The following is a 21,579-nucleotide window of genomic DNA, read 5'->3' on the forward strand; positions in this document are numbered from 1 at the left end:
CCTATGGGTAGAGGCTTGTGCGGGGAGGTGGGACACAGTTAAGGGCACACAGCCACCTCCCCAGCATCTCCACCTCTGGTCTTCAGTCCTTGTGCTGCTTACCCAGAAGCCTCCTTGAGCTGATCCCAGAGCAGGGGGTGGTGGGAGAAGGTCAAAGGCCGCTCTGAGTCCCAGGCCTTTATCCTACCACCCCCTCCTCCTCACCTTGCTCTCTGGACCCACTGATAACATTCCCTGGAACAGGATCCAGGCTCGTGGTTGGGGCCCTCCCCAAACCGCGGCAGCTGGGATTGAGTCCCAGCGCTGAGTACTCTCACCTCAGGCTTCAGCTTCCTCAGCTCCCCTGGCTGGCTAGGCAACTGAAGGGAACCAAGGTAGTGTGAGGCCGGTCTGGTGACGAGAGGGGCCAGACGAGCTCTACAGGGGCGGTCAGCTGTCCAGGAGAGGCCTGGGCCCTTCTCGGGGTGAGGTGCTCCTTGGGCCCACACTGGGAGCTGTAGCCTGGATGGCAGGATCAGGGGCCTTTGTCTTCTGGATGTGAAGACGTCACAGCCAAGAAATTCTAGGTTTAAATGATGACTTTGGCACTTACTCATATGACCCAGGGCCAGAGATCTAACACCTCAGTGCCTCGACGTTCTCTGTAAAATGCGGCTAGAATACCGATATGCCAGAATCGCGGCGAAATGTAAATGAGATATGTACAAAGCAGCTGGTTCATGGAGGGGGCTTCATAAATCTCTCTCCCTTTCTCCCAAACACCTTGTCCTTCCCTAGACAGCATAGTCTGAAGGTGGGAGGGGCCTCCAATGTAGAAGTGGAGCTTTTAACAGGCAGTCCTCTTCTCAGGAGGAAGGAACTAAACCCACAGTGTGAAATCACAGGCCTGAGAAAGTGACCTGGCCCTACCCTCAGAATTCTTTATCTGTGGCTGAGACTTGAAGTTTCTCCATACAGATTCATTCCTTTGACTTAGACCTTGTTATCTGCTAAAATACAAATAGATTCCTGTGAAGTAGACATTATTAACCCCATTTTACAGGTGAGAAACCTAAGGCAGGGCCAGAGGCCTACCCAAGTACCCATAGCCCATCAGTGGCAGAGCTGGGAACAAGAATCCAGGCGTTCAAATAGCCACGCTGGTACCAAAGCGCTTGGAGAGATGAGACCCTTGGAGATTTGTGTCACTCACTCATCAGAGTCAATCCGTTTCAGATCCTGAGTACAGATTTTGGTGATGGGGTGGGGAGGAAAGGAAGGTGATTAGGAGGTCACGGAAGGATGTGGACATTGGGGAAGGTAGAGGGCAACTGTGTCCACTTCCCTCTTCTGTTCTGGCCTGTTCCTCGGCCCCGGGGGTGAGGGCCACAGTGGGAGTCCAGGTTCCAGGCTGGGCTGGGGCAGGCTAGAATGCGCTGGCTGGAGCCCTTGGCCCTGTTTCCTCCAGCTCTCTTTCCATGCATGTGGAGGGTCTGGAGGAGGCTGTGCTCTCTGTCCTGCTCAGCAATGGGCCACTGATCCCAGGGAGGTCAGAAGCCGCTGGCAGAGAGACCCAGCAGTGAGGTGCCGCGCTGGGCAGAGAACCTGGGTGTGCGGGCCCATGCAGCTGGGTTGCGACATGCCATGGGGCCTGGGACCTTAACTCTTTCAAAGGGCTTGGTGCCTTTTTGTGCCTGTATCCCTCCCAGCAGCTCCAGCTGGGTCTCAGTAGGGCTATCTCAGTAAGGGTCTTATCGGTGGCCCAGACTAAGCCACCTCTCCCCGCCTTCTTCTCTCCCTCCCCCGCGACCATGGCTGCCCTGGAATGAGGAGACCGCTCCAGGCTTGGCCCCCAGACCATAACTGGTTGTGGGAGGAGAGGAGGGGGGTGGGTGGGAGGAGGCCTGACCAGCTGAGGCCAAAAATGGTCCTCTGGGGTTAGATTGACTCTGCTTCCACTTGTGTCCGAGTGAGGCTTAGCACATGAGCCTCTGTGACCCACGCCCCTGCCACAAGGCTGGACTGGGCAGTGCTGATTCAGCCGTGCCAGCCAGAAGCCCACTGCTCAGACTGTCAGTCCAGGAGGCCAAACTCAACTGAGTGTCCTTGGTGACTCATTGCCCTCCTCATCTCTGGCCTGGAGGGGGGAAGGGATGGTACACTGACCTTTGCACCTAGCCCAGGCTGGACTGTGCCTGATTCGGGAGTGCTGCAGGGAGGTAAAGCGTTCAGGGGTAAAACGTGGCTCGCGCTTGATGACCACTCTGCTCCAGGCACCATTCCCAGCATTACTCAGATTAGCTCCCTGACTCCCCAGGAGGCGGGTACTATTCTACGCCCTGCTGAGGCAGACGGGGCTCAGAGAGGTTAAGACACTCACCCGAGATCACACAGTCAGTACGTGGGGAGCCCACACGCAAACCCAGGGCGTCCGACTCCAGCACCGGAACCCTTAATAACTACTGCGAGACGGCACGGGCTGCTCCAGAAAGGAGGAGCTCCCTGATGCTGGAAGTGACCACGGGTGGTGTGGGACACTGCTGGGTAGTGGGGACTCTGCAGAAGGGGTGCAAGCATCAGAAAGCCTTCTAGCTGTCTTCCATCCCACGATACAGCAAGCCACTTCTGGTATATGAAAAAACGGAGACATGGAAGTCAGGGTTAGCACAACTGTGGTCTATTCCAATGGGAGACTACTGGAAGCCCATCTACGTCCCAGGCACTGCACTCACAGAGGACAGCCAACAGTGCGATATGATGGAGCTCATCTCAGAGTCTCTCACAGTGAGGTGTGTGGTCCAGCAGAGGGGCCCAAGCTGACCAGGCTGTGTCGCCTTCTTGGTGGATATCTTCCTGTGTGTGATCTCATTTGGAGAGAACGTTGGAAGCCCAAGTAGAAGATCTCCTGGACACCACCACCATCCCCATCATCCCCTGGTGAGAGGCCCCCTGAGAGCCTCAGGTCCTGTGATTCATCACAAGCTGACTGCTCCCACCCAGGGAGTGTGGCTGGAGAGGTGGGCAGAAATCAGGCCTCAGGCCAGCCTGCCCCTCACCCTGCATCACGCCTGCCTGATGACCGCCGGAGGGTTGGGTCTAACTCTGCCACTCTCAGTGGAGCCGTGAGCACTCTACTGTATTCCCTGCTTTGATCCAAATTAGGACAATAGTAATATTATTATTAACAACAATAACAACTAAGTTTTAGTGCTCACTCTGTCAGGCACTATACCACTCACTTCCCCAGTGATATCTCATTTACTATACCCAACAACCCCATCTTTCAAAGGAGAAACCGAGGCTCAGGGCTAGGCCAAGTTGAATCACTAGACCAAGGTGACACACTTGGCAGTGATGGGACATGAAGCACACTTACAGTTAACACCTTCAACACGGGACACCTCCCAACTCCACCCACATTCCCAAAGGCTTGCAGGGGTCCCCTGCTCCTGGGTGCACCTTGACCAGAGCACTGGATCTCAGCTCGCTGCCCGCACCTGTGGCCCTGGATGTCCCAGCCCAGAGTCTGGTGCTCTGAGATGGAGTCCGGGTCTGGGGATGTAGGAGTGGGAGGCCACTCCTCACTGGAGCAGACAGAGGAGCTGTGAACTTTGCCTCCCCATCACCCCCACCAAGCCTGGCACAGACTCAGAGCTGCCACAGGGCCTCTGGGGCATCAGTCCCAGGCTCAGGTGTTCCCTAGGCCTTGTTTCTTCCCCGGCTCACGGCCCCCCACCCATCCTCCCTTCAATGCTGGGTGGGGCACGTGCACAGAGCTTCTGACTGCTGCCCGGGCTCCAGTCTGCCGTCAGCTTCCACGTTGCCTTAGGGTCACGAAAGTCCAAGAGGCCTCCTGGGAATGTGTCACCTTCCAGCGTGGAGTCACAATGGGGAGGAAGGCGGGGAGTGCAGCCCGGTGAGGATTTAAATGTCTGGCTGGCTCTGAGCTTCAATCAGTTCGAACAGCAGCATAGGTGAACTACCTGAGAAGCTCTCCTTTGGCCCCTCTGAACCCAGGAAGGATCCAGCGCAGTAAGAGACTTTTCCAGCCCAGCAAGGAGCCCAGGATGTTCCTGAAGGCTGTGGTCCTGAGCCTGGCCCTGGTGGCTGTCACCGGTGAGTAGGAGCTGCCTTTGGATGGGACTTTCAGGCAGGACCCATCTGTTGCATCAGGCAGGGAAGGGTGGAGAGTCTGAGGCCAAGGTAAGAGGACAGTTCTGAGCGCCTGTCAGCCCTCAGCTGGATGCAGGCGGCTGCCCGGTTGCCACCCGGCTCACAGGACCTAGTCCATTCACAGCGGTGGGCCCCCTGGCATTGGTGCTATACCTGTTTTACATACCCCCGTGGCTTCCAACTAGCCAAGCGTAGAGAAGGAAATCAGTGGCTGGGCTCCCCCCCATCACCTGGCCTGCAGCTCAAGGCTGGTGCAGAGGGGCAGGGAAGGAGACAGGTCCTCATGAATTGCTCTGTTTTCCACCCAGGTGCCCAGGCGGAGGTCAGTGCCGACCAGGTGGCCACTGTGATTTGGGACTACTTCAGCCAGCTGAGCAACAATGCCAAGAAGGCTGTGGAACATCTCCAGCAGTCTGAGCTCACCCAGCAGCTCAAGTAAGAGGGGCAGAGCTTGCAAGGCGGAGCTTCTTAAAGGCCATGCGATGAGTGGGCAAGGGCTGAAATCGGAGGCAGGAGACCAGAGCTTAGGGTACCCACTGCCCTGCCACCAACTCACCGGTGACCCAAGGTCTCCAGACCTGGGAGCCACATATACAAACAGAAAAGTTGGGCTGAATAATCCCTGCTTTAACTTTCTAGAGCATGACGAATGGCCACATCTTAGTATTGCGGCTGCAGAAGAAAGGAAGGGAAAGAAATGTCGTGTGAGCTGGCTTCTAATACATTCCAGAAGGACAAGCCTCTGTGAAATCATGGGAAGGGAGGTGGGGATATTTGGCAAGCTTCTGAGGGTGGGCACATGGCAGGGAAGCAGCACCTGGTGTAGCTAGAAGATGCTGGAAGAGGTCCAGAACATAACATTCTACTGGGGAATGTGATCTCTGTCACAGCACACCTGGGCTGGGAAGGACCTCAGAGTCCACACGTTTTACTTTACAGGTAAGCAGAGGAAAGCAAACTGCTCCAGGTCACATGATAGGTAGATATTGTGACTCAAGCTCAGGGGGAGATTCAGAGATATGAGTCCAATGTTAATACCTTTGTCTATTACATCCATTTGCTCAAATCATGATCCACCATAGGGAAGGCCACAGGGAGAAGATGGGTGGACTCAGTAACCTGCACACTCACCTGGCCTAGGCAGGTGTGTGTAAGGTGAGTGCTAGGTAAGGAGTCAAGGTCCCGGCATGGAGGGCCAAGCGTAACGGTGGCCCCCTTGTGTCCTTTCGCCCCAGCACCCTCTTCCAAGACAAACTTGGGGAGGTGAACACCTACACGGATGACCTGCAGAAGAAGCTGGTGCCCTTTGCCACGGAGCTGCACGGACGCCTGACCGAAGACTCAGAGAAGCTGAAGGAGGAGATCCGGAAAGAGCTGGAGGAGCTGCGGGCCCGGCTGCTGCCCCACACCAGCGAGGTGAGCCAGAAGATCGGGGCCAACATGCGCCAGCTGCAACAGCGCCTGGAGCCCTACGTGGAGGAGCTGCGCGCGCAGGTCAACGCCCAGACCCAGCAGCTGCAGCGCCAGCTGACGCCCTACGCCCAGCGCATGGAGGCGGTGCTGAGGCAGAACATGGACAACCTGCAGGCCTCGCTGGCGCCCTACGCCGACGAGCTCAAGGCCAAGATCGACCAGAACGTGGAGGAGCTCAAGGCGCGCCTCACGCCCTACACCGACGAGCTCAAGGCCAAGATCGACCAGAACGTGGAGGAGCTGCGCCGCAGCCTGGCCCCCTACGCGCAGGACGTCCAGGGGAAGCTCAGCCACCAGCTCGAGGGCCTGGCCTTCCAGATGAAGAAGCACGCCGAGGAGCTGAAGGCCAAGGTCTCGGCCCGCGCGGAGGAGCTGCGGGAGAAGCTGGTGCCCGTGACCGACAGCGTGCGTGGCAATCTGCAGGGCAACGTCCAGGAGCTGCAGAAGTCGCTGGCCGAGCTGAGCAGCCTCCTGGATCAGCAGGTGGAGAAATTCCGCCACACCGTGGAGCCCTACGGCGAGACCTTCAACAAAGCTATGGTGCAGCAGGTGGAGGGGCTCAGGCAGAAGCTGGGCCCCCTGGCGGGGGACGTGGAACACCACCTGAGCTTCCTGGAGAAGGACCTGCGGGACAAAGTCAACACCTTCTTCAACACCCTCAAGGAGGAAGAGATCCAGGCCCACGCCCTCACCGCCCAGGAGCCGACGCCTGCCCCTTTGGAGGGCTGAGCTACACCTGCTGCTCCTGCCCCACCACTGACACCTGCCCTGCCCTGCCCCCTGTCTGTCTGTCTGTCCCAAAGCAGTCCTGGTACCAACCCGTGGATACCTGTCCAGTGGAAAGTGACACTACCTCTCGCTACTCAATAAAGCTGCTGAGAAACTAGCCCAGTCTGGTTACCATGGGGATCCTTGGTGTTGCAGGGCCTGAGGTGAGAGCTTGGCAAAGCTTAGCAGGGGCTGCCAGGGGATGCTTAGAGGGACACGGAGGGCTGGGAGGTGCGACGGGGGTAGGGGGGAGGGCAGGGTGTGCTGAGAGAGGTGTGGGGGTAGCTCGAAGGGGGAGGTGGATAAAGACGTCACGTGTTATCCAAAGATGAAATATGCAGCCCGTTTCTGTTCACTTAGCCAACAGATGTCTTCAATTAAGTACATTAACCTCGTTGTGCAACCGTCACTACCATCCATCTCCAGAACTTTTTCATCTTCCCACCTGAAACTCCATAACCATTAAACAGTAACTTTTCCCCGGTCCTCGGCAACCACTACTTTCCGTCTCAGTGAGTTTGCCTGCTCTAGATATTTCTTGTATGTGGAATCACAGGCACCAGGCAATGAGCAAAATAGCTTTTGTGGAGCATCGGTCTGACAATGTGCTTCACTCTGAGAGGGCCACCGAGGTAGTCAGGACAGGGTCTTTGGCTTTGGAGAGCTCACGGCACAGTGGGGGAGATGTCCCTCCTGGCATAAGCTCTTTTGTGCCTTTAACCCGACTTATTTCTGTGAATTTTGATTTATTCTACCCCACCCCGCCACACTTCCATTATATCGATTCATGCTTATTTCAGAAATTTCTTGACTGCTAAACCCATGGTCTCCAGAGTTGAGGAATGCGACCTAGAGACCAGGCAGAGTCCTGGGAGGTCGGGAGGAGCAGGTGCCCGTGGGGCCCTGGTGAGCTCTGCCCTGGAGCCTCCTGCAAAGGGACCTGTCGGTCTGGGGCCCGGGTTGCCAACTGCTGGGGCAAGGGGCAGGGGAAGAGGAGTCGGGCTCTGAGCAGTTTCACCAGCACAGCCAGCTGTGGACTGCTGCTGCAGCCTCGGAGGTGGGGTATCCCCCCACCCTCAGAGGCTCACAGACCCTCCCCAGGAGGGAGCCCCAGAGAAGGGCCAGTTCAAGCCTTTGTCCCAGATGACTTGACTTCCCAGCTGTTAGCTCTGACCCCAGGTCTCCAAGTCTAGCCCGACACCCCTTTCCTTCCCAGAATGGGGGTACAGGGCTTTCAAGGGAAAGACACCAAGGGACGATAGGGAGTAAAAGAGGAAGCTACCCCCTGCCCCACACCCCAAGATCATGGCCAATAAGGAACGACCAGTGGCAGAAGCTTCTAGAAATTTTAAATACAGAGATGACACTAAAGCTGACACTCTACTCATTAATGCTAGATGCTTTAAGAAATCATGGTATATGTACCACATCGACTCATATAATCCTCACAACAGAAAGTGACATCAAAGATGCAGTAGGTGAGAAAAAGGCAGTACAGAATGCTGAAGTAACGTTATCTAGCAAGTGGTGGAATTGGGATTGGAACCCAGGCCATCCAGCTAGAGAACTTTACTTTTAACTACCAGGCTGTGGCGCCACCAGGGTAAGCCCAGCACAGTGGGAAGTGTAAGCCCCACCAAGAATCCCATAGAGAAGAGGGGATGCCCACTACACAGAAGAAAGAACTCTCTAAACCTAGATGGTAAATTCATCAGGTCTCCTCTCCGGAGAATGGGATTTTTCTTTCTACTTTATAGATTTATGTAGTGTTGGGACTTTAAGATAATGTTTTAGTATTAGTTTTTTATTGTGGTAAAATATATATAACGTAAAATTTGCCATTTTAACCATTTTAAGTGTACAGTTTAGTGGCGTGGCATTAATTACATTCACAATGTTGTACAACCATCACCACTATCTCCAAAACTTCTTCATCACCACACAGAAACTCTGTATCCGTTAAGTAATTCCCCATTACCACTCCCCCATTCCACCTCCTGGTAATTGCTTGTCTGCTTTCTGTCTCTTAGAGTTTGCCTATTCCAGATAGTTCATGTAAGTGGAATCATACAATAGTTTTACTTTTGTGTCTGGCTTCTTCCACTTAGCATAATGTTTTCAGGATTCACTCGTGTCGTAGCATATATCAGAATTTCATTCCTTTTGACCGCTGCATACTATTCCATTGCATGTATAGATCACATTCTGTTTATCCATTCATCTGTCTGTGCACACTTGTGTTGCTTCCACCTTTTGGCTGTTGTGAAGAATGCAGCTATGCATATGGGTGTAGAAATACCTCTTCAAGTCCCTACTTTCAATTCTTCTGTGAATATACTCAGAAGTGGAATTGCTGGATCACACGGTAATTCTGTTTAATTTTTTGAGGAACCTCCATATTGTGTTTTACAGCAGCTACACAATTTTACATCCCCACCAACAGTGCACAAGGGTTTGTTTTCTCTCGTCTTCTCCAACACTTGTTATTTTCTGTTGTCGTGTTTAAAAATAGCCATCCTAATAGTATTACTTTAAAAACTAGAAACAAACAAACAAGTAAATAAATATTCACCAGAGTTTCGCCAGGATCCGGTTTTTACCACCTGGCAAGACTGAAGCACTTACACACGGGAGAACTGAGCCCTAAGAGTCCCTTGTGAGTGGCAGAGGAGGGCGTTTTCTGGACTCCGGTGCAGCCCACATCAGTGTCTCCCAATGGTCCTCCCAGAGCCCAGCACAATTTCAGGTCTGAAGCTCCCCCAGCTACCTCTGGCTCCTCGGGTGAACTGGAGATAACAGACTCCTCCGTGCGCATGGGTTAGTGCACCAAACCGAGGGTCGACCAGCACCAGTGTGGGCCAGGCTAAGACATTAGCCATACCCCTGCACCCTTCCACAAAGCTTGAAGGTAAAAAGTCATCTGAGAACGTCCGAGGGGTCACGGCCCCTGAAGTGTCTGGTGGTTGGCATGGCCCTGATTAGGGACAGAAGAGCACAGCAGGGTAAAGGGGGGCGGGGTCTGCTCTCCTCTTGAACCCACAGGGCATTGCTGCTGTTGAGGGATTGCCCAGCTGGATCGAAAGCAGCTCCCGCATGGGGACACAGTGTTCTCTTGGCATTATCATAGGACACCTTGCGCTCCCAGGAAGAGGAGAACAGGCAGTGGTGCACTCTGGGGAGAGAAACAACAAGCGTGGGGTTATCCAGGGACTTCTGTATCTGAGAGCACCAAGAGTGGGACCACGTTATGTCGCCGTGTGATGACAAGCAGCTAATAATGGAGACCTCAGAATTGCCCGTGGCAGAAGAACGAGGATGTGAGTTGCTGGTTCTGAGATGGTGGCTTAGTGGTACAGTGAGTAAAGAACTAAGACCTAGAAGAGCAAAATCACAGGACGTTAGGATTGGAGGGATCTGTCTTGTGTCTCAGTCCTGTTCCTTTGACATCATCTCTAAGAAAAATCCTAACTCTACACTAACAGACTCTTGAGGTCAGGCACCCCACTCGTTTGTTCATCATCGCATTCACACTGTGGTAGCCAGCCTCTGAGACTGATCCTCATCTCGCTGGCACTCACGACCTTGTGTGGCCCCTCTCACATTGAAGAGGGCTGACCGAGGTGATCAATAGGCTTCGTGAAAGTCATGGTATATGACTCCCAAAGCTAGGGCAAAAAGGCCATTGTGGCTCCCATCCTGCTTTCTCTTAGACCGTTGACTCTGAGGGAAGACAGCCACCATGTTGTGATGACACTCAGGCAGCCCTGTGGAGGGGTCCACATAGGAAGGAACTCCAACTCAATGCCCCTCCTCAACAGCCAGCACCGACTTGCCAGCCATACGAGTAAGCCACCTTGGAAACAGATCCTCCAGCCTTGGTCAAGCCTTTAGATGAGTGTAGACCCGGGCAACGTCCTAGTTGCAATCTCATGACAGATCCCGAACCAGAACCACACAGCCAAGCCACTGACCCACAGAAACTGTGAGAGATCATAAGACATTAAATTTGGGGGTGATTTGCAATGCAGCAATGGCTAACTAATACACAGTGCCTAGCCCAGTGCCCAGCACATGGCCATCATGCAATCACTCAGTGAATGAATCCTGCTTAGTATTGAACACCTCCACTGACAGCCAACTTACCACCTCCCCAAACAATTGATTCCATCTTTGGACAACTCTGTTCAAGGTTATCAAAATTAAAAAAATTAAATTGGTTCTTTCTCAATCCAGCTTTGTTCTAATTTTTACTCCTCTTTTGAGCCACAGAATAATTACAATTCCTTCATACACATGTTCTGCCCACAGGAAATCTATCCAGAGACTCCTTGCACGAAAACCCAAACCTTGTGGACAAAATTGAGCCTGAGATGGGTCATACTTCCCAGCTGCCTTGAGATGAGAATCTTGGTTGGTTTCTGTGAGGGCAGAGGTCTTGTCTATCTTGTTTATTATTCTTGTATAGTCAATGCCCAGCACGATGACTTAGCAGGTGCTCAATAAATATTTGTTGGATAAATGAATGAATTTAATAAATCTTTATTCTCTTGCTCAGTGGTACAGTATACGTATGTTCATCTTTACCAGGTAATGCAAAATTGTTTTCTAAGATGATTGTACCACTTTTGCTCAGTCGCTTCCAATAATAGGACCTTCCTGGACAAGTCTTCTAATTTTCTTTTCACTTATTTCTTCCATCTCTGCATGCTCTCCTTTCTGGGAGATTTCCTCACACTTTATTCTGTTTTCTGTTTCTACAATTGTGTTTTTAATTTGCAAGGGCTTTTTAAAAAAAATTCTGTGAATGTTCTTTCGTAGTATCCTGTTCTTGTTTCATCATTGTAATATACTTTTTTAACCCTCTGATGATATTAATGGTATTTTTAAGTGTTCTCCTGTCTGCATAATCTCAGTTTTCTTCAAGTTCCATTTTAAATGTCTGTTTGTTTTGGTCTCTATCTTTCATGTTAGGCTCTTTCCTCAAATGCCTGGTAAACTTTGCTTATCTGCTTAAACTGCAGAGTGGGGATTTAAAAGCTGATTTGAAGCTCCATGTACATGAGTACATAGTATTGTTGACTATGAGCTTCACTGTTGGGTGATCCACTGGAAAGTTTAGTTCGGGAATCCCCAAAGTAAAAATAGTTAGGTATTTTCCTTTGAGCAGGTCATGTTTCCCTAGGAAGTTTCTCCTACTCTCCTGCCTGGAGGGTAAAGGCCGGGATACCAGTGCTCCCCGGGGGCCAAGTGGAAGAAGCAGGATGGGACTCAGCATTCAGAGGGCACACTTTGATTTAATCCCTCTATTTCTGGTACTCAGAACTCTGCCAGGCATTCTCTGCCTGTCCTCAGCTCTGCCAGGCATTCTCTTTCCATAGATATTCGGTCCTCCCCTTTTCAGAGAATAAACCTCCAATCTTTCGCCATGGTGAGAGAGATAAAGCTAAAGCTTTTCCAGCTTTTTAAATAGTTTTAACCAGTCTTTCATATTTTACAACAGCCTCTTCATTCATGTCTATTTTCAGTGGTACCTGGTGCCTCCAGGTCAGGGCTGGTATGTATGGCTGTGCAAGCTGTGCAGGGCACAGTTCCGAGTGCACCTTTCCCGCGCTGTAGACATCATGGAATTGTATATTTATTATGACAAACTTCTGGTAGATGGCAGTAGAGTGTCTTGAGAAAAGGGAGGGTATTACTAATTCATACACGGGTGTAACATTGGCTAGCAGAAGATTTACTACAATTCTTAACATTTTGAGAATTCAGTGCAATCAATCGGATTGGCACTCATCTTTCCCCACTGCCAACTTCAGATCAGTTTGCTCAGGCCTGCTAAATTAGTTGTAACTGGTCTGTCTGCTTTCTAGCTTTCAAATTTTTGCTGTGGTCTTTTTTTCCATTCTTTCTGTCTCTATGGGTCTACATCTTTTCTAAAAAAAAAAAAAGAAAAAAATCTCTTCACTACATTTTGAGGGAGGTTTCAGAGAAAAGTGAAATTAGATACATGCACTCAATTTGTATCTGAAAATCCATGAAAGTAACACAGACAGAAAATGCCTGAAGGCTTTGTGGTGCATCTTTCCTTTAGAGTCTAAGCCACTGGTTCCAACCTGGGAGGTTAACTGGTCCTAACACTGGGAGGTCTCAGTATTACTGCAAAGGGTTTGTGAACAGGGATACACCTGTTTAGAAAATGTTCTTCCATTTAAAAATTAATGGTAAGAGAATAACCACAGAATGCATGCATTTAGCTATGAAAGTGTTCATTACATTGCTGTTTATAATTTTAAAAATTAAGAAAACACAATGTACAAGAGGAGGTTGTTAAATTATGATATGTCCACATTAATCTCTATTAAAAATCATATTGTGAATGAACATTAATTGACATGGATTGTAAGTATGACATATTCTAAACAATAAATCAGGCTACTAAACAGTCCGAGTGCATAAAAATAAATTTGTAAAAAAAATCTAAACGTATGCCTAGATTAAAAATAAAAGCTATTTATTAATGTTAGTTAATATTTTAATAGACAGAACATCCTACTAAAAAATATCAGGCACTCTTCATCCTATCCACAGATCTTATCACCAGAAGCTTAGATATTTGGGCTTCCTCACCTTGATCTTATACAAAATTGACATCCCTCAGTGACTTTTTAATACGATTCAAAAGTCCTTGTATACAAAGTCCCATAGAGATGTTTATTTTGCGACTCATGTTTGGAAAAGCTTATTTTACTTTTGACTCTGGTCTGTTTCTTTCTTCTGCTTACGACAATTATGTAACTAACTGAATTTCCCTCTTCATGGATTTCCAGGAAACCCAAAAGCCAACGCAAAAGTCAACTGTTGCAACTTTGTCAGCCCTTATTGCTTGTGCTTGTGTTCTTCAGGTCTTGTGCTTTCTCAGGTCCTGATTGTCTTCTACAATTTTTACTTTCACTGGTCCTGAGGGTCTTCTCTCTTTCTCTCTCTCATCATCATCGTCATCATAACCATAATCATCATTTCAGTTTTCACTGCCAGGAGCCTCAAACCTTTGGTGATGAAGGAGGGTTTACATAAGCAAAACCCAAACAACTAAAATCCTTATCTTTCTTGGCCCCCGTCACTGTGTTGACTCAGAATGCGCTCAGTACATTTTGTGGTATCAGAGTCCATGTCAATAGCTAGGTCTCATCTAGCTATTGCACCACCAGTAGGTGTTTCTGACACAAACATCTTGTTGTGGGGCGTTTCTGAGGCACAATGGATCATGGCCTGTGGAGGCCACGGTTGACAAGGCTAAAGACCTAAGGACCTGGTGTTCCAGCCACAACTAGAGCTGCTTCTACCTCTGTAGGGGACAGTAGAGAAGGGGCACTGAAGGGGGCATATTTAAGTGTGGGATGGGACAAGGAGGGAGGGGTGGACTCCATTCCCTATGATGACTTGGCAGCTGTCCCGAGCTTGGCTGTCCTTTCCCTGGCTGGCCCTGAGCTATTGTTCCTGTCCCAGATCAGCTTACACATGGACCCTGGCTCCCCTGTGTTTCAACAGCCCTCTTTCTACTGAATCATAAATTCCTGGCACCTGGTCTTCCACTGAGCACGTGGGTCCCTGGGTCCCCCAGTAAGGTGTGTAGAGGCTTTGTGTGGTACAGGCACCACGAGCAGAGTTCTCTCTCATCCTGAGCATGAGTTGGTGTACTGAGCATGGACTTCAGAGTTATACAGACCCGGGACTGGCCCAGGGTAAGACCCTGAGCAAGTTCCCGAATCCCTCTGAGCCTCAGTTTCTCAGTAAGTAAAATGAGGATAACAATACCTACCTCGGAGTATTGACTTGAGCATTACAGATGATAAAGGGTAAATACCAGGCACATGGGAGTTGCTCAGTAGAGGGCTTATTGTTATCAAGTATTTTCAAATCCTACTGGGCCAGACTCTGAGGGGCAGAGGGACGTGCAGATGTGCTCAGGCTACCTTCCTACCACCACACTCTAGCCACACTGAGCCCTTCTTTCATATTATGGATTGCATAACTTCTGGCCTCCGTGTCTTTTCTCTTGCTTGGCATCCTGCTTCTTCCCTTCATCACCTGGAGAACTCGTCCTTTGCTGTGTAGCACTTGGAACATCCCTGGGCTCACAGTGTAATCTAGTTGGGTGTTGCTTGGTACCAAGTTCATCTCCAGACCTGGCAGAGTGTCTGGAACACAGTAAGTGGTCCCACCCTTGAGGTCCCAGCCATATTGGTCTCAGTGTCAACGGCTGCCTTCATCAAGGCTTTGGACATGTTGGATGCAACATTAACCTCTCTTCTAAACCCACTGTGCCTCGCATCCCTTTCATTCCTGGTCACAGCCCCAAAAGTAAGGCTCTCTGGCAAGATGAACACTCCTACACTCTCCTGCATCCTTCTTTGTTTATTCTCTCTACACAACACCCCAAAGTTCTCTTCCCTCCCAATTTTCCCATTGCCCCATGGATCAGACGCCTCTGCATCTTCAGCCTTGCCTAGAACTCTCTCCACTTCCTGGCCTTTGTGGGAACTTGGTCTTCGTGCAGGATGCCTGCTCCCCGGTTTCTCCTGCAGCCCTCCTTCACAGAGGCAGACGATTTGCAGCCCGGTTGCTGTTTCCAGACCACTGACTCCTGGAGGCTGGCTCCACCTGGCCATGCTCCCTCACTGATCCTCATTGTTGACCTCCACATTCACTACAGACTTCAGCATCTGGCTCTTAGTTGACCATCTATCTCTTCTCCTCGGAGACTGCCTTCCTGCCTGTGGCATCATGTATGTGGAAAACCCATCCAAACACCTTCAACTCCTTGACCTCCTCAATTTCAGCATCCTTTTCCTCTGTCTCATTTCAGCCACAGTGCCCATCCTTCTGATCTCTCATTCTCTGTCTCATATTCATGGCTCCTGCTTCCATCATTCCCATCCAGTGCATTACTTCAACAACGCTTTTGCAATTCCCTGGACCCTTTGTCCTCTTGTCTTTCTCTTTCATTTTCCTCACAAAAAGCTGGCTTCTGGGCTTCCCTGGCGCAGTGGTTGAGAATCTGCCTACTAATGCAGGGGACATGGGTTCGTGCCCTGGCCTGGGAAGATCCCACACGCCACGGAGCAACTAAGCCTGTGCGCCACAACCACTGAAGCCCACGCGCCTAGAGCCTGTGCTCCGCTATAAGAGAAGCCACTGCAAAGAGAAGCCCGTGCACTGCAACAAAGAGTAGCCCCTGCTCGCCGCAACTAGAGAAAGCCCGCACACAGCAAAGAAGACCCGATGCAGCCAAAAATAAAAATACATAAAATAAATAAATTTATATATATATAAAAAAAGCTGGCTTCTGCTTTTTCAACTTCACCTTATGGAACCCTGTTAGAGAAGACTGTGCTATTATTTATGCCACTGTATATTCAGACCTCCAGCTTCTAGTGGGCCCTTGACTAGTCTGTTAATTAAGACTTCTGTGAGTTCCTACTCAGTTCTCTCTCCTGCTCCCCCAAAGCAGCTACACCAAAGGTCCATTCAAGCCCCTTCCTTCCTTCATTTCTCCTTACTTCCCTCTATCTGGCTTCTACCTCCATGGAGCCACTGCATCTGCCTCTATTGGGCTAACCAGGAGCCTCTTGTGTACAAAACCAGCGATACTCTTAAGCCTTTATTTCCTTTATCTCTCCATCAATTTAATCTCTTGCTTTTTATTTTTAAAATTTTACAATGAAATATTTCAAACATACATACAGGTACATGTGACAGAGTTATCAACATCCATGCACCCCTTTCCAAGATTCAACGAATATTAATGTTCATGTCTTAGAATTTTTTTTTAAAGGAATAGAATCTGACAGATATAGTGAAAGTCCCTCCCCATTTCCTTTCTCTCCCCAAAGTCTATCACTAGCCTGAAGTTGGTGAATCTCCTTTCCATCCATGGTTTATTCTTTTATATGTATTTATGTAGCCAAAATGATATGCAGTATTGTTTCACATGCTATAAAATTTTAAGTGATTAATATACAATTGTTTGTATTCTCCTGCACATTGCTTTTTTCTACTTTACATTGTTTGGGAGACATATCCATGTTAATACATATATATCAAACATGTTTATTTTTACCAGCTAATGTTAATACTCCATTCTGTGAATTTACCACCATTTATTTGTCCATCTATTTATGACATTTAGGTTGTTTCCCTTTCTTTTTCTTTCCTTCCTTGCTTCCTTTCTTTCTTTCTTTTTCTTTTTTTGCTATTACAAATAATGTTTGGATTTCCCTTGAGGTATGTACTTGTGATGGTAAAGATTCTCCGCTTCCTGGGGTGTACAGAGTTCTTTATATATCAAGTTTGTTGACTATTATTCACATCTTTTCTCTGTGATTCTATCAGTTTTGAGAAGATGGCACTAAAATCACCTATCAAATTTGTCAAGTTCTCTTTGAGACTCAGCAGTTTTTTGTTTATGTCTTTTGAGACTATACGGTTAGGTTTTTTTTTTTTTAAATAAATCTATTTATTTATTTTTGGCTGCGTTGGGTCTTTGTTGCTGCACATGGGCTTTCTCTAGTTGAGGAGAGTGGGGGCTGCTCTTCGTTGTGGTGCGCGGGCTCCTCTTGTTGCAGAGCACAGGCTCTAGGTCCGCGGACTTCAGTAGTTGTGGCTCGTGGGCTCTAGAGCGCAGGCTCAGTAGTTGTGGTGCATGGGCTTAGTTGCTGTGCAGTATGTGGGATCTTCCCGGACCAGGGCTCGAACCCATGTCCCCTGCATTGGCAGGCAGATTCTTAACCACTGCGCCACCTGAGAAGTCCCTACTGTTAGGTTTTATCTTTTCCTGGTGAATTTTCTTTCTATTAATCCTTTTTGCCCCAAAGCTTATGTGTTCTGATATTATATTGTCATACCTGCTTTCTTTTGATTTATTTTTGTCTGGTATGTCTTTTTAAAGCCTTCCACTCTCCCCCCCACCCCTTGTTAAAGGTTACTTTCTCTGACATTATGTTACAGGTGTGCCTCTTTAAACAGAAAATGTCTGGAATTTTTGTAAAGTCTGATGTGAAAATAATAATAATAACAATGGTAAATTCCTACACAGCACTTACTATGTGCCAAGCATTGCTCTGAGTGCTTTTATTTTATTTTTTTAATATATTAAAGCATTTATTTCCCAAAGAATCTATGAATTATACCATACTATATGCTATAATTATCCCCATTTTACTAATAAGGAAACTGATGCACAGAGAAGTTAAATAACTTACCCAAGGTCAAAGAGCTAATCCATGTCAGCATTTTAACCCAGGTGGTCTAGCTCCAGATTTGATGCTCCATGGGCTGGTTTAATCTGTTTCCTTTTACTGTGATTGTTGATTTGTCTCTATCATATTATTTTATATTTTCTATTTACCATGGTATTTCTTTGCTTCTTTTATCTTCCTGCTTGTACTTCTATTTGTTTTATTGTATTCCTTTAAAAATAATTTTATGTACTTTTAAATTCTGCTTTTATTTCATCAAAGTACACAGTTTTAAAAGTCCAACAAGTCTACAAGTTAGTATAAAAAAACAGAAGTCCCTCAAGCTCATCCCCATTTTTCACTCTGCGAAAACAACTTTTGGCTCTTAGAAAATCTTATTACTCTGAAGTTTCAATTTTAGCTTTACCTTATCTTCAGGCTTATGACTATCCACTAATGGTCAATGAAAATTGGGTGCTCTTCCACATATACACAACTTGTACACATCACACACACACACACACACACACACACACACACACACACACGCACAGACACACAGACACACACACATACATTCTATCCCCTGCCTTCCTGAAACAAAGCAGGACCCTGTGGGGCTCTCCTGGCTTCAAATCCTTTCCGTGTCCCCTGTTTCTTGTTTGAAGGAAAAAGGCTTCAGCCTCCTAGACCTTCCCTGAGTTCCAAAGGTTAGACTTAAAAGTTACTAATTAGGGAGGGAAGGTATTGCTGAAACAAAGGAGGAGCAGACAAGAAACTATGGTGCAGTGATAAAGCAGTGTCCTGGTTGTCCTCAAGGAATATACATATACATACATATCTTTCAGTTCTTCTGCAGAAATGGGGTTCCCACCCAGGTGGAGGATGGTAACTTCAGGCTGAGCACAAGATTCCTGGAACACAGCCTTGTTACCCCACAACCAACCAATCAGAAGAAAGTCATACACCCTGCATCCCTCACCCCAAATCTTGCCTTTAAAAACTTGTAGCCTCAAACCATTGGGGATTTCAAGGTTTCTGAGCATGACCTACACATTCTCCTTGCTTGGCCCTCGCAATAAACTTTCCTCTGCTCCAAACTCCAATGTTTCTGTTTGTTTGGACTCCCTGTATGTCAGGCACATGAACTTGCGTTCCATAACATCTTCTCTTTCTCTTTGTGAAACAGGAGGGAAGGAGGCAGGGCACAACCTCTGAAAGAATGACATAACCCAAGGACATGACATAAAGTGATTAGAACCAAATGGGTCCAAGATGGTGGACAAGTCGACTTCCACTAGACCTTGAGCCTCAGTATAGGCTCACATCAGCAAGCTAAACGACACGCCCACAGGTGCCATGACAGTTCCAAGACCGACCATAAGGATCAAAAATTGGGCAGTGGTCCAATTCCTGGAAATCCCAGCCCCTTCCTAAAATAGCTGGAATACTCCTCCCGCTCATTAGCCTATGAAATTAACCCCTTCTATAAAAACTGACAACCCCAGACCCTGGTGTCTTTCTCACCTTCTGAGATGGCCCTCACTCTGTCTGTGGAGTGTGTTTCTCTCTAAATAAATCCACTTGTTACCTATCGCTTTTTCTCTTGCTGAATTCTTTCTGCGATGAGACATCAAGAACCTGAGTTTCATTAAATCCTGAAACCAGGTGTGTGATCTCAGTTGGAAGACTGCGGGTTTTGGCTGGGTTTGAGTCCCAGCATGGGGGTTCGAGTCCCAGCATGGGGGTTCAAGTCCCAATCTGAGAGACACGGTTTCATTTGTGGTCATGAAAAGTCACGATGAAGTGCTTTTGTGTGGGTCTATTTGCAGCCACTTCCTTAGGCATGAGAGTACTTGAGGGGCCCCTTCAATCTGGAAATTCATTTCCTGAATAATTTCTTTGATGGTAGACCTCCTGGATTGTTCCTCTCACCTTCTAACTTTTCCCTTCTCTTTACCAACCTTCTTTATCTTGTAACACTTCTATTGAGTTTTGGTTTGTTTATTTTGATTGGTTTCATTTCTGTTATATTTTTTAATTTCCAAGAGCTTTTTTTTCTGGTCATCCATATTGACATTTAAAGAAAAATCCTATTGTTGTTTTATGGTTAAAGTATTTTCTTCTTCTTCTTCTTCTTTTTTTTTTTAACCACACTGCATGGCATGTGGAACTTCCCCAACCAGGGATGGAACCCATACTCCCTGTACTGGAAGCACAGAGTCTTAACCACTGGACCACCAGGGAAGTCCTAAAATATCTTTTCTTACATCTCTCTGCACTTTTCTTTTTTTCTTTTCTTCTCCCTGCAAAGACTCTTTCTCTACATTGCTGCTTTCTACTTTTTATTTTGGCCCACATTTTTCATATGAGAGACTCCTTAGATATGCCATGATTCTTTTTTTCTTTTTTTTGAAATTTTGAATTTTGTTTTATTTCTTTTTTTATACAGCAGGTTCTTGTTAGTTATCCATCTTATTCATATTAGTGTATATATGTCAATCCCAATCTCCCAATTCATCATACCACCACCCCTCCCCTGCCACTTTCCCCCCTTGGTTATGCTATGGTTCTTGATTGTCTGCTTATGTTTATAAGGGGGAAACCCTTAGGGAGCTGACACACGTACTATAAAGCTCTGAAGTAAACAGTGTGGTAGTGGCCTATGAAGAGACAAACCGATAGAACAGAATGATGAGTCCAGAAATAGGCCAAAGAACAAATGGAAATCTAGTATGTGAGAAACAACTGAATAGCTATTTGGGAAAAGATAAAGTTGGATTCATTCCTCATGCCATAAACTCCAAATGCACGAGAGATCTAAATGAAAAGATGAAACCATACATGTACTTAAGAAAAAATAGGTGAATTACTTTATACAAAAATAAAAATATTTTGCAGGGCAAAAGATCAAATCACTCTAAGTAAAGTCAAAAGACAAACGATAGACTAAAAGAAACTATTTTATGTGTATTGTAGGTTAAAGCAAATTAATACATAAGAGAAAAGGAATAAAAAAATTAAAAAAAGAAAAATTCTGCAGTTTAAAATTTGAATTAGAAATATCTATATGAAATCATGGTTTTTTTCCATATATTTCATACCTTTAGTTAACTGCAAGGGCCTACAAGCAAAGACAACCCAACAGCAATGCTAAGCACTGGAACCTGGTTTGGTAATACCATTCTCCACTAAAACAAACCAGGGCCCCTTGGAGATCCAGGTCTGGGGCAAACAAAGTACAAGGTGAGCTTGGGAAATCTAGTTGTATCAGAAATCAAGGAAGCACTCAAAGTGTCAACTTGATGCCTAAGAAATGCCCAGATAGCTAGTAAATATTATTTCTGGATGTGTCTGTGAGGGTGTCTCTGGAAGAGATTACCAGTGGATTGAGTAAAGAAGATTGCCCTCCCCAATGTGGGTGGGCATCATCCAATCATCTGAGGGCATGAATAAAACAAAAAGGCAGAGGAAGGGCAAATTTGGTCTCTCTACTTGAGCTGCAACGTTCATCTTCTCCAGCTCTTGTATGTTGGAGCTCTTGTTCTCAGGCCTTTGGACTCTGACTGAGAGTTAACAGTATCAGCCCCCAATACTTGAGCTTTTGGGTTTGTACTGAGACTTACACCATTGACTCCCCTGGTTTTCAGGCCTTTGAACTAGAACCAGCTTTCCTGGGCTTCCAGCTTGCAGGTGGCAGGTTGTGGGACTTCTCAGTCTCCATAATTGTGTGAGTCTCCTTCATAATAAATCTCTTTATATATCTATATATATCCTATTGGTCCTGTTTCTCTAAAGAACCTTGACTCATAAGTGGGAGGTGTTAAAAGAGCATAGGAGGGACTTCCCTAGTGGCCCAGTGGTTATGAATCCGCCTGCCAATGCAGGGGACACAAGTTCGAGCCCTGGTCCAGGAAGACCCCCACATGCCACGGAGCAACTAAGCCCATGT

General features: G+C 47.5%; 1 protein-coding gene across 1 annotated transcript; it reads left to right on the forward strand.

Moving 5' to 3' along the window:
• The first annotated feature begins 3,934 nt into the window (after positions 1-3,934).
• On the forward strand, positions 3,935-6,511 carry APOA4 (apolipoprotein A4). Its single transcript, XM_032640677.1, has 3 exons — positions 3,935-4,095; positions 4,461-4,587; positions 5,388-6,511. Exons 1-3 carry the CDS (start codon positions 4,047-4,049, stop codon positions 6,352-6,354), a joined length of 1,143 nt encoding a protein of 380 aa, XP_032496568.1. The 5' UTR covers positions 3,935-4,046; the 3' UTR covers positions 6,355-6,511.
• Positions 6,512-21,579: the final 15,068 nt, after the last annotated feature.

Source organism: Phocoena sinus, chromosome 8 (genome assembly GCF_008692025.1).
Source record: "Phocoena sinus isolate mPhoSin1 chromosome 8, mPhoSin1.pri, whole genome shotgun sequence".
NCBI lineage: Eukaryota > Metazoa > Chordata > Mammalia > Artiodactyla > Phocoenidae > Phocoena > Phocoena sinus.